General features: G+C 52.5%; 1 protein-coding gene across 46 annotated transcripts in view; it reads left to right on the forward strand.

The window, feature by feature from the left end:
- Nucleotides 1-13,421, forward strand: part of ZNF618 (zinc finger protein 618) — a 200,914-nt gene that overhangs the window by 129,121 nt on the left and 58,372 nt on the right. For 24 of the 46 annotated variants that reach the window (XM_086414570.1, XM_086414573.1, XM_086414546.1 and 21 more), the window contains 3 exons: nt 5,000-5,095; nt 9,296-9,373; nt 9,987-10,025. In XM_086414570.1, coding sequence (XP_086270696.1) covers nt 5,000-5,095; nt 9,296-9,373; nt 9,987-10,025 — 213 coding nt within the window. The remainder of the gene's footprint in view (nt 1-4,999; nt 5,096-9,295; nt 9,374-9,986; nt 10,026-13,421) is intronic. The other 22 variants (XM_086414571.1, XM_086414574.1, XM_086414572.1 and 19 more) reach the window with 1 other exon arrangement.

A 13,421-nucleotide genomic window follows, 5' to 3' on the forward strand; every position in this document is an offset into this window, starting at 1 on the left:
CTGACCATGACAGTTTTGTTGGGTAAAACCAATAGTGAAAGGCATCCCTAACTGTTGGCTGCACATGTCCCAAAAGTGTACCTCAGGATCCTTCTCAGCACAGTACACTAAGAAGTCATGGCCAGTCAGCTAGAATTGAAAAATCTGAAATGGACACTTGCTGCCATCCTTGTCCTAGCTGATGAAGACAAGACAGGCTGGGTTTACAGCAAAAAAAGCATGCAGCCCATGGAGGAATGGTGCAGAAGAGATGATGGAACACTTATAGTGTTCACAGCTTACAGCATTTTGATGGGAGGGGACTGAGCAGACACATTCCAAGTAGCCGCAATCCCAGTGCAGGAAAATCACCAGGAGGTGATTGCGAATCAGTACGAGGGAGGGCTCTGTGATTACAGAAAGTGTTTGGTAACTGAAGACAGGCCTGTGAGGGAGGAAGGTCCTGTCCTGGAGATGGGTGAGCAGAAGGGGGTCCCTAGATCTGGTACGGGAGGGAGAGTCAGTCAGCTGGGAGCCTGGATCCTGCAAGGATGTTTCTAGGCAGCGAGCTTTGGGCACCAGGGCTGCCCGGGGAGGAGAGGAGGGGAAAAAGGAGGTGGGGTCTTGGCCGCAGCCCTGGAGGGAGCAGCGGAAGACCAGACAGCCGTTCAGACACGGCCGTGTGGGCTCTGGTCTGTTATGATCCTGAGCGGTGAAGGTCCTGCTTCGTAGTGCCAGCTGATAGTTAGTTTCCTGTTTCAGTTGGTGTTGGCAGTGCTTTGGGCTTGAGCCTGCCAGAACCAACCCTCAGCTCTTTTGCTACAGCCACTCAGAAAGGAAGGGTTCTGGCCTCCTTCCCAGGAGCATCTTATCCCTGCTGCTGACTCTTCATCAGGTGGTCCAAGGTGGGTTGGGGGTCCTGATTGGAGGGTTTCCATGGCAAAGGATCCCTAGCCTGTAAGCCAGGAGACCTAGGGTCTGCCCCTTGTGGGGCTGTGCAAGGGCCCGTTAACCTCTCTGAGCCATAAGGTCTTCATTGATTAGGGGGTATAATAAAATCTACCTGTCTTTCTAGTAGGATTGTTGAGGTCAGAGTGTAGTGATTGGTATGAAAGTATTTGTAAGGGGGAACAAAAAATGCAAAGTGGGGCTTCCCAGCTGGCGCTAGTGGTAAAGAACCCGTCTGCCAGTGCAGGTGTATGTAAGAGATGCAGGTTTGATCCCTGGGTCAGGAAGATCCCCTGGAGGAAGGCATGGCAACCCATTCCAGTATTCTGGAGACAGAGGAGCCTGGCGGGCTACAGTCCATCGGGTCACAAAGAGTTGGACAAGACCCGACTGAAGCGACTTGGCACACAAAAAATGCAAAACAGAGGCCAGTGGTACTAGCCAAAGTCCTGGATGTTGACATGTTCGGGGTTACCTCTAGAAGCAGAAAGGCTGATGGCTTCAGACTTCTTTTCTTCAGTGTCTCCTAAAAGAATTTTGAGGAATCGTATTCTCTTTCACATTTTTGAGTGGACATCTAACATTTCTATCCAAAGTTTAAATAATTGCAAAGGACAGAATTTCTGGAGTACTGTGTTTTTAAAATGTGGCATTTTGGAAATAAAACTGTGGACTACTCTTTTAAATGTATCCAGGGGACTCCAAACTCCACCGTTTCTGATATCCACCATCATTCATTAAAAAATAAAAAACATAATGAACAGGCTCGTCTTCAACAGTCAGAAATTTTACATCTTTCCTTTTTCTCCTTGAACTCATATTTCCAGTCCGCTTCTCTCACAGGATTTTATCCTACTGTGATATATTTTTTATGCTTGAGAGTCTTTTATTGATCACTGTTTCACACTCATCTCCCACAACAAGATGTACGTAAATTGAAATAGAAATTTCTAAAAAATTTGTTTGGATCATAAAGCTCTACGTCTTAAAACATTTTTTCCCCTGATCGAGTTGTTATTAGCATGCAATTTGTCAAAAGCAAATTTAGATAAATAGCAAACATAAAAGTAAAACTTTATGGAAAATGCACCTCTTAATGAAATGGATGGGGTTTTATTTCTTCTTCCATTGGCTCACATTTCTGTGAATTAATATTTCTTATTGTCGAGGGAGACAAGATTCAGCATTAATTTAGTTCCTTTTTTTCCACTTTCTTAAGTGTAAAAGCTTAGAAGCCTTGATCATGTAAATAAGGAGCCAGGGATAGGATGGAATCCTGTTTCAGCAGTGTCACTCAATTCCTTGAACTCCTTCCAAGTTGTATGCCAAAAATCACACGGGTCTATCATCAGACATTATTTTTAACGGTCTCTTCACTGACAACTCCATTAGATCCTTCTTCAGTTTTGTGGAAAGCAAAGAATTAGAAATCACCCAATTTACAAAAGGAATTGTTCCCAGTCATTCGATGCACCTGCATTCTAAGTCCAGCTTCTCTTTGCTTGGAGCTCTCAGATGTCCATCCCCCCTTGTACGCCACCGTAGGGGATTTGGGGTGGGTGAAAAGACCATCGTGTTAGCTGTGTAGAAACGGGTGGCAGTGACGAGAACCAGTTGAGCACGGCCTCCCTGCCTGCTATGTTCTCTGGCCCGTTGGCTTTAGGGTTATAGGAAGAAATGCATTGGGCAATTGATAACTGGGAATTGATCCTCTTAAAATTCCCCATGCTCTAGCACCCCCAGGGCATTTGTACTCTACATGGAGGACCTTGGCCTGAGGTCATTCGTTCTGAGTCCACGCCCAGAGAGCCTCAGGAAACCTACTTGTCCTCTTTCCAGCTTACCTCTCCTGGGTCCCTGTCCCCCAGTAGGCCGTGGGCCCAGCTCTGCTGCATATTAGAACCAAGTGGGCAGGACGCTCCCGAGCATGTGCGCTCCCGAGTTGCTTTGCGCTAAATGCGGGGTTGCCTGTTGTAAGGAGCTGTCTCTCCATCCACCCGCCTTGTGTCTTTCTTCTCTCTTTCACCTGCGCCGGATTTCTGCCTTAGTGCATCTTGTGTATCCTGCAAGGCACTGGAGCTGATCAGGAGCTTGATGGGTGCAAGGCATGGTAGAGTTGAGGATTGCTGCCCACTTTGCCCCTTTACCTCGGCCTCCTACTTCTCCCCTCCATGGCTTTGGGAGCTAGACCCGCCTGCTCTCACCTGGCCTCATCTGATCTGTCCAGTGCTTCCAGGAGGGAGCGTAAGCCAGGCTGTCTGCCAGGTGGTTATAGACAGTGTTGGACAGATGCTTTTCATCAGCACTTCCTGATTTCCTCTCCCCATCACAGCAGGATGGGGAGAGGAAAAGGCTCGCATCCATGTCTGGCATCTTCTGCCAGCCACCCTCAGGCCCTTGATCGGGTGCTCTGGGGGGTTGTGTCGTGGTGCCAGACATGGTAGGAGGTTCTGCTCCCCGGTGCTGGGAAAGCTCCATGTCCAACAGGGGTTCACAGCTCCCACGGCATCTGGACCTGGCGTGAGGATGGTGGGTTGGCTCTGGATCCCCGAGGGCCAGCCTGGGGCCCAGTTGCTCACTAGCCACTAGCTGAGTGGCCCCAGCCCTGGGGCCCGAAACTTTCCACGTTAATGGTTGAAGTGGGTGTTGAGTTGTCCCAGCACACAGGGACTTCTGGGAAGATGGAGGGTGGAAATGAAAAGCCTGGATATGCTCAGTAAATGGTAGCTATTAGCAGGCACCCTCTCTTCTCTGCTTGCTCCCAGGGGCTGACCCTCTGGTGATCACACACAGGCTCCGGAGCAGGACAGATCAGGCCACCTCTGGCCTGATCTGTGTTGCCCCGTCGTCTGAAAAATGGGGATAATAATCACCTTTCTATGCTGGATTTGTGAGGATGGATTGAGCTGATGGGTGAGAAGCCCCCGAGTTCACACCCCACCCCACTCCCACTCGCTGGCTGTGTGAAGTGGGCAGATTGCTGCTTTCCCACCCATGCAGTGGGGTGCAGTGGGGTCAGAGACCAACCCATGCAGCGATTTTGGAGAGGCACAAGTGAAGACTTGCAGTGCCTGCACTGAGTAGAGAAAGACAGAGACAGAGGACAGGAGAGTAGTTGGGAAATGGAGCAGACTGAAGAAGCGTGCGGGGCAGGGAGTCAGGCGACAGAACGGGGACCAGCTGAAGTGAGTCCCCTAGAAGGCCCTCCAGCTGCCACTGCACCAGCCTGGGGTACACGGTGGCCACGGGCCAGGGGGATACCAGGCCACAGCACACACGAGGCATATCGTCCCTGGAGGGTCATTTTGCTGGCAGGATTATAGTGAGAAATGTTGGGTTATAACCTCACGATTGCTGTAGAATTGATGCTTTTGAACTGTGGTGTTGGAGAAGACTCTTGAGAGTCACTTGGACTGCAAGGAGATCAAACCAGTCCATCCTAAAGGAAATCAGTCCTGAATATTCATTGGAAGGACTGATGCTGAAGCTGAAGCTCCAATACTTTGGCCACCTGATGCGAAGAGCTGACTCATTTGAAAAGACCCTAATGCTGGGAAAGATTGAAGGCTGGAGGAGAAGGGGACGACAGAGGATGAGATGGTTGAATGGCATCACTGACTCAACGGACATGAGTTTGAGCAAGTTCCGGGAGTTGGTGATGGACAGGGAAGCCTGGTGTGCTGCAATCCATGGGGTTGCAAAGAGTTGGACACGACTGAGCGACTGAACTGAACTGAACCTCATGATGGATAATTTTATGTTCTATCTATATTATGAGTCAGGACAGAGGAAGCACAACACTTCAGGAGCGTTTGGTCCTGTGGCTGCTTGCTGCCTTCTGCCACACCCCAGCCTCCCTTGGGGAAGCGTGGCTGCCACTTAGCCAGCACAAGCTGTTTAGTGAAAAAGCAGACAGCATGACCTTGTCCATCCATCTCATGCGCAGATGGGGAGACTGAGGTTCTGAGAGCTCAGGGGACTGGCCAGCCCTAGACTCGAGAGTCCTCCTTACCTGGCCCCTCCCAACCCACCCCATCTTTAAGGGCTCTTTCTGATTTTTCACATAATTCAGATGCAAAAGCACCGAATGGCAGCCCCCACGGCAGATCTGTGCGAGGCCAGTATTCGGACACCTGGATTTTTGACCAAGCGTTGAGATGTGCATCTGGTACGTGATGGTTGAGGGGCAGGAGGACCCGATGGGGCCAGCATGAGGGTGGAGGCATGGCTGAATGTCGGCATCAGCTGTAGACCCTTGAGTACGCAGGGCCTGTTAGTATCTGCAGAGACTGAGCCTAACCTCCTCTACATCGTCTCTGCCCCCAGTCAGCAAATCTGAGCAGGCCCGGGACCCTGGATGCTGACTGCTGGAGGGCTGGTAGAGCGTGTAGGAATCTGGGTGTTGGGAGTGTGGGGCCCGTTTTGGCAGAACTGCTGTAGACTACAGCTCTGAAATGAGCCTTGGAGAGAAAGAGATTCTGTGGTCAAATTGGTTGGGAAACCTGGGGTTAATGGTCAGTTGCGTTCCTTTACTGCAGGTCCTCTTCCAGCTGGCACAGCTCTTGGGCGTGTCTCCCCAGACGGGCCATGCCTCCCACTTGCTTGACCATGGGCCCCTCTTCCCAGGACCTATTCAGGAAGTTGGGTCCAAGAGCAGTTCGGGGAAAACTGACAGTAATGCCAGCGCCCCTTTATCGAGTGCCTGCTGTGTACTGGGCACTGTGCCGAGTGGTCTCCGTGTTACTGCTCATGTCATTCCTCCCCCGTCTCCTTCAGTGAGGTGGGCGCTGTTTTACTGCGTCCATTTTATAGAAAGGAAGCCCGAGGTGTGGGCTTTTCCCTGGCTTGTCCAGGGCCCCATCTGTTTTGTGGTGCGCTGGGATTTGAACCCGGGGTTGCTGGCGTTGCTGCACTGTAGGGCTGCCGCTCTGTTGCACTCCCCCCATGCCCCAGACCCCTCTGCCCATCCAGACCCTTCTGCAGACAGGGCACCTGCAGCCCGGGGTCCCAGGGTGAATGAGGGGCAGGCAGGGCCTTGAGCTCAGGTGTCCCTCCTGCCAACACAGTGCTCAGTCTTGAGACTCAGCATGCTGGGCAAGTGGTCCGTTTTGCTCTGGGGCCAGGAGAGGGCCTGAGGGTGGCAAACTGTGCCCCTGTGACTCTGAATGGATGGAGGTCTGTGAGCAAGGCTGCAGGTGCCCTCGGTGCTCTGTGGATTGAGGGAGAAGCCTGTGGGACTGACTGATTATAAACAGTGTCAACTGGGCGGATGAGTTGGGGACATCGCCCTCGGCGCTCTGTGGATTGAGGGAGAAGCCTGTGGGACTGACTGATTATAAACAGTGTCAACTGGGCGGATGAGTTGGGGACATCGCCCTCAGCGCTCTGTGGATTGAGGGAGAAGCCTGTGGGACTGACCTGATTATAAACAGTGTCAACTGGGCGGATGAGTTGGGGACATTGCAGCCCGCAGGCTCTGTCCATCAGCCCACACTTACTGTACGGTTTGAGGAAAGACCTCAGGTCATTGAAGGCAGTTGGAGAAACTGAGGCCCAAGTCTTGTGGCAGAGAACGGCAGAGACCTCATCCGGAAGTGGGTCAAGTCTGAACAAGGCTGTGGCCTTGGTCCTTTGGGGAGAGAGACCCCTCCGCTTGCCTTCCATGGGGCTCCGGCCCCTCTACCTCCCACTTGCCTTTCCCTTCTCCCGCCTGCTCGAGTCCCCTGACTGGCCACCCTTGCTGCAGCCTTGTCAGGGCCCCACACTGTGGCCACCAGGTCCTGCACTTGGCTGTCATAGCATCATCACCCTGTGGGTCCCCTTGCACAGTGGCCTGTCTGCTTCCCATCAGACAGAGGGCAGTGATAGCAAACTCTTTAAGGTCTGAGCCACCACTGGGTGTGAACTCCAGGTATCAAGTCAAGTCGTGGCTGGGGCCTCGGTGCCTGGCCCGTTGAAGATACTCGGCAAATTCCCTATCATTGAAGGGGAATCAGCAGAAACTGTTGAGGAGCGGGTGGAAGCACGGGGAGGGAATCCAGGTCTTTATTACACAGTGACAGATGAGGAGAACAGCAGGATGCTGTGAATTTACCGAGCCCCTGCTGTGTGCCAGTCATGGGGCTAAAGACAGGGAAATATACACTCTGATCTTTGCCCTCCGTGTGTGTATATTTTTCCCAGTGAGACAAGGGTAACACATATAAAACTGTTGAATAACAGGCTGCTAAATCCCATGCTGGTTTGGAGGACAGCGTTCCCTTGAGGGACCCACGGTGGCCAAGTAGCGCTGCCCACTGGTGGGCCTGCTGACTCGTGGGTTGTAGCTCATTCATCCTGACCTTGATCATGAGACGCAGGCATCGTAGTCTTGTTTCACAGGTGAAGAAGGTGAAGCTCAAACTGGAAAAGGAGTGTGCCTGCGATCAAACAGCCAGGGAGGGGGGGCAGAGCCGAGCTCATCATCAGGCTCCAAGCCCAGTGCTCTTCTGACTTGACTTGATACCTGGAGTTCACACCCAGTGGTGGCTCAGACCTTAAAGAGTTTGCCTGCAATGCAGGAGACCTGGGTTCGATCCCTGGGCCAGGAAGATCTCCTAGAGAAGGGAATGGCAAACCTCTCCAGTATTCTTGCCTGGAGAATCCCATGGACAGAAGAACCTTGTGGGCTATAGTACATAGTGTTGCAAAGAGTCAGATACAACTAGCAACTAACACTTACAGACGGGCCCCTGCACCCGGGTGACACCCCCGGAAGTGGAATTTGGTGGCGCCTTGACTCACTGACTATCTGGTCTTGTGGGAACACCACTCATTCTAAATTCAGTCTTCCATACCTTTTTTCCATAAGGAGACTGATGCCTGGCCAGTAAATGGTTGAGCTGAGACTGTATCCCAGAGCTGTTGGATTTTAAACCAGTGGTTCCCACACTTAGTTGCTGAGCATCAGAATCCTCTGTGGATACTTGGGGGAAAGGAAGATTCCTAGGCTCCCGGCCCCAGCCACTCAGGTACCCTTAGTGTGGAGTGGGGCCAGGGACTCTGCGTGTGTGTGCAGGCTCCCAGGCCGTTCTGTTAGGAAGGATGGGGCCTGGACCTAGGTCTGTGTGAGGGGTGGGCAGGGCCTTCCAACTCCTGGGGCCTCTGCCAGGCTGAGTCTGATGGGCTCTGCTGGCTTCCCTGCTGTGGACCTTTACCCTGCTCTGCGTAGCTAGGCTCTGCCTTTGACCAGTCTTTGGTGCCCACTGGGAACTCAGCCATTTCAGTCTCCCTGCCTCTGGGAGAGGGCTTCTGTAGTGACTCATATGGTAAAGAATCTGCCTGCAATGCAAGAGACCTGGGTTTGATCCTTGGATCAGGAAGATCCTCTAGAGAAGGGAATGGCTACCCACCCCAGAAGGGCCTGGAAGAGGGCTGGAGTCAGGCATTTACATCAGGTTGGTCTCTGCACATCAGAGGGAATAACATGGCACCTCAGCAGATGAGAGGGGTCCTCTCCTTGCCAGACGCGTGCGTAGTCGGGCTGGGCCCTTTCTGGGGGCTGTATGGAGCCACCTCTATGAGATAGGTACTTCTAGCCGCATTTTACAGTTGAGCAGACTGAGGCTTCGTGTGTTCAAGGAAGTTACCAAGGTCGTGCTGCTGGTGGGTGGCAGAACGGGGACAGGGATCTAGATGTGTCTGGTTCAAAGCCTGTCCTCTTGACCTCTGTCCATCCTGACAAGGAGGAGTGGTAGCTGGAAATTATTCTGTTGCAGCTAAGGGATGATTTCCTTACATGGGTGCAGTTTATTCCTTACTCTGCAATTCTTTTATATTCATCTCCTTTTTTCTTTCAAGGAATAGCCATGAGTAACCTAAGAAGTTACAGTCTGTGTCTTACAGACTTGGAAGCTGAGGCCCAGAGGTGGGAAGTGACTTGCCAAGGTCACTCAGAGAGTTGAGACAAAAACCTGAACCTGACCCCTGAACTCCTGGCCTCCAGCTCAGTGCCGTCTTTGCTGGTGCTTACTGCCCTCTTGCTTGTAGGGAACAAGATAGCCTGTGGGCACAGAACTGGTGTTACCTGGGGCTTCCCAGGTGATGCAGTGGTGAAGAACCTGCCTGCCAGCGCAGGAGATATAAGAGACGTGGGTTCGATCCCTGGGTCAGAAAGATCCCCTGGAGGAGGAAACAACCCGCTCCAGTATTCTTGCCTAGAAAATTCCATGGACAGAGGAGGCTGGCGGACTATAGTCTGTGGGGTTGCAGAGTCACACCCCACTGAGCCCCCCTACTACTACCTGCAGTTGTCACCGAGGGTCCTGGGGCCTCTTGGTTGTGAGCATTAGATGCTGGCTGACCCGTCTCTTCCTTTCCTGTTTTCCAGGGTCCTATGAGTGTGGAATCTGTGGCAAGAAGTACAAATATTACAACTGTTTCCAGACCCACGTCCGGGCACACCGAGGTGAGTGGCGTACCGGGGCAGAGCTGAGGGACCCCTACCTCCCCATCTGCTGCCTGTTTTTTTTCCATGCTGACCCCTCGAGGATGACCTCAGAGCACTTTTTGCAGTGGAAGTGGGACCCGAGGCAAAGGGGAGCGGCCTCCTTGACTTGGGGGAGCACCCTGGGGTGGGGATGGAGTGGGGCGGAGTGCCCAGGACGTGCCACCGAGCTTCTGCTAGCAGTGCTCTGGACTGCCGCACGTGGCCCGCATCCTCCCACGGGGCTTCGGTGCCGCTCGGTGTCAGCAGCCCTTGCCGGAAGATACTCGTGTCACCTTGTGTGATGCTCACAGGATGGCACCCTGCTGGAGATGAGGACGCCGGGGACAGGAAGGGTGGTTGCCGCTCCCTGAGCCTGACCCTGGCAGGTAGGGACGAACGGCCCCAGGTCAAGGCCTGCTGGGCGGCAGGAAACACAGGGAAGGCTTTGGGCCTGCATCTTGAGTGGAACGGGGCATCCCCGGGTGTGCAGGATCGGCCTCTCCTGGCCCCCGCCTTCTTGGCTTCTCTCCCTCTTGGCAGCGGCCCTTCCACCGTCTGGTCGGCTCACCCCCTTCTTCTCTCTCTGTTACAGACACTGAAGCCACCTCAGGAGAGGGAGCCTCCCAAGGCAGTGAGTATTTTTCCCTCCTCTTGGGCTTCGGGGACTGAGAGGGCCAGGGGTTGGGGAGGAGGGAGAGCCAGGGCCAGGGTGAAGCTCTCAACTCTATACCCCAAGATGGCCCTGGGCAGCTTCCGGGAGGCGCCTGAGAGCACCTTTGCCAAAGTGTGCTCCGCGGCATAGTCATCCTAGGGAAGTTAACAGGCGATAAAGGGTGCTCTGGCCAGATCACCTGGGGAAACCTTGAATTCTGCTAAGAGGAACATGTTTCTTTGCTGGAGACTTCTCAGGGCCCTTCATTGGCAAAATATGTACATGCACCCCAAAAGGGACCCAGTGTGTGCACTCTGTTCTTTTGACTCCCGCTCATGGGTTTGGGGGCTTCCCCCTTTGGCTCCAGTGCTGAAGAATCCGCCTGCCAATGCAGGAGACTCGAGATCAATCCCTGGGTCAGGAAGGGAGGGAGAAATGGCACCCCACTCCAGTATTCTTGCCAGGATAATCCCACGGCTAGAGGAACCTGGCAGGCTACAGTCCATGGGGTCGCAAAAGAGTCAGACAGGACTGAGCAACTAAGCACGCATTCACGCATGGATGGGTCAGCGGTCGGTCACCATAACTGATGTTTGGGAAATGCTACTTCGAAGAGTTACTTCAGGAACACTCACAGATGTGAATCCTGGGGTGTGGTGTCCCAGCCCTGGGGATGCATGGAGCCTCAGCATCTGGGGACACTGTTCCACTTGGCTGCTTGCAGGGGCCCTGCCTTCCTTCCCTCCAGATCTGAACCCACAGGGCTGGTAGGCAGCCAGCCAGAGGGTGTAGGCGGGGGTGGAACCTCTCCCCACTCAACAGACCTGAGCTCCAGAACCCAGCAGTTCCCCTCCCAGGCGCGTGTATGTGCATGTCCACCCAAAGATGGGAATGAAGACATTCTTAGCAGGGACTTCCCTGAGGGTCCAGTGGTTAAGACTTCACCTTCCAATGCAGGGGGTGCAGGTTCGATCTTTAGTTGGTGAGCTGAGATCCTGCATGCCTCAAAAAAACCAAACAGTAAACAAGCAGTATTGTAACAGATGCAATACTTTAAAAATGGTCCACATCAAAAAAAATATTAAAAAAAAAAGATGTTCTTAGCAGCACTGTTCATAACAGCTTCAAACCAGAAACCACCCAGCACTAGCTGAATAGGTGAGTAACTCACAGCGTGTTCTCACAGTGAACTACAGGACTACAGCAGAGCCGTGAGAAGTAGAGACAGCGGCTACACACTGCAGTGTGCATTACCCACAAACAGAATGTTAGCAGAAGGAGCCCGGCAGAAAGAGTTCCTCCTCTTATGATCTGTGTACAGAAAGTGTGGAGGCAGAAGGAAGCTAACTCATGATGCAAGAAGTCAGAGCCATGGTCACCCTCGGAAAGGGGCTTCTGGCTTTCAAGATTGGAGCTGGGTACTGGCTACACAGATGTTTGCAGTTTCTGACAGAGTGATGAGTTGAACATTTAGGGTGTGTACATTTTTCTGTATCAGTGGTCAGCGTATTTTTTGGTAGGGGACCAAAGAGTAAATATTTTAGATTTTGCAGGCCAGATGTCTCCATCACATCTGCTCAGCTCTGCCATGGAACATGAAGGCAGTCAGGGACCGTATGGAAATGAATTCTTTACCAAAACAGATGCTGGGCAGGCCACAGTTTGGGCACCTCTGTTCTACTTGTTTGGTATACCACCAGAAAAAGTTTCTTAAAATAATAAACAAACAGGACTCCCCCACTGCTAGAAAATCCAAAACAGAGTAGTTCAAGGAGGTAGGAAGTTAGTTCCTTTGGGTTCTAACAGGTTTTCTTCTGAGGCACTTTCTCATCCACTCTTTCTTTGGATTCTTCTTGTTCAGTCGCTAAGTTGTGTCCAACTCTTTGTGACCCCGTGGACTGCAGCACGCCAGGCTTCCCTGTCCATCACCACCTCCCAGCATGAGAGTTTGCTCAAACTCACGTTCATTGAAACAGGGATGGTATCCAACCATCTCATCCTCTGTTGCCCTCTTTTCCTCTTGCCCCTCAGTCTTTCCCAGCATCAGGGTCTTTTCCAGTGAGTTGGCTCTGTGCATCAGGTGGCCAAAGTTTTGGAGCTTCAGCTTCAACATCAGTTCTTTCAGTGAACATGCAAGGTTGACTTCGTTTAGAATTGACTGGTTTGATCTGCTTGCTGTCCAAGGGACTCTTACCACATGATTCTTAAACCACAGGAAAGGCCAGTGCGGCTGAGACTACCTCTCCGTTTCCTGGAGAATCTGAGCATCAGATTGGCCAGGCACCTGCCCCCAGGCCTGCAGCAGGAGATGGCGAATCCTGTGTCCGCTCTTGAGCCCCACCCCGCCCCTGCCTGGCCCCTGGCTCCTTCTCCCTCAGTAGCTCCCTTCTCTTCGCCTACCTGTGGTCAGCCGCACAGTTGAAGAACTTCCCTATTTTTCTTTCCTTCCTTGGCTTCTCTGGGCCCCCGCCTCTCCGGCAGCCCCTCAATGCCTGTTATGCTCCATCTGGCTTCCGTCATTCCCGGAGGCTCACTGGTTGTGGAGGATTTGGGGACTGAGGTATTTTTGGTCCTTCCATCACTTTTCCCTTCCTCCCTGCAGTATTCTTTCCCCGTGGCCAGTGTGCTCGACTTGACCCTCAGTCTTGCATTGCTGCCCAGACCCCCCGGGCAGCCACGCCTGCTCAGAAAGCCTGGTGTCCTCACACCCCGGCCTTGTGACGGGAGCCTGGCCGTGGAGTCCTGGGGAGAAGGTTCAGTCCAGCCTTGTTTTTGCAAAGGAGGATACCACGTCCCAGATAGAAGTCATGCAGTTTGTTCAGGGTGGAGGTGGGCAGAGAAACCAAGTCTCACGCCTTCTAGTCCAGGATCTTTCATGTATTTGGGAGAAAAATAGCACAGGCGTGCATAGAGGCATAGACCCGGTTACCAGTCTCTCAACTAAGAACCTCAAAGGTGAGCTCCACATCCAGCTTTCTTGCCACTGTAGCATTCGTTCCCTTTGTTCAACTATATTAGGTGCCATTTACTGCATATTTATTGCATGTTATGCCTTGTGCTCATTTATCCTTTATTACAATTCTGGGAAACGAAGAATTTTTTTTATCGTTCCCATTTTGCAGATGAGAAAATCGAGGTGTGGACAGTTTAGGGCACATGTCCAACGTTAATGACACCTGACTACAGGGCCTGCCTGCCTCCCAAGGCAGGTTGGCAGTGGCATTCCTAGAGATGCTGAGCTCTCCTGGGGTTCTGGAGACATGGTCTCACTGACAAGAAACTCATTTTGCCCTTCTCCCCTTGGGTATAAATCTCATCCTAATTCCCTCCAGCCTTAGATGAGCCTGGGGATGTGGCCCCATCCATGCAGTGGTT

Source organism: Bos grunniens, chromosome 8, assembly GCF_055505025.1.
Source record: "Bos grunniens cultivar Pamir isolate PY7600 chromosome 8, Bosgru_T2T1.0, whole genome shotgun sequence".
In the NCBI taxonomy this organism is placed as follows: domain Eukaryota; kingdom Metazoa; phylum Chordata; class Mammalia; order Artiodactyla; family Bovidae; genus Bos; species Bos grunniens.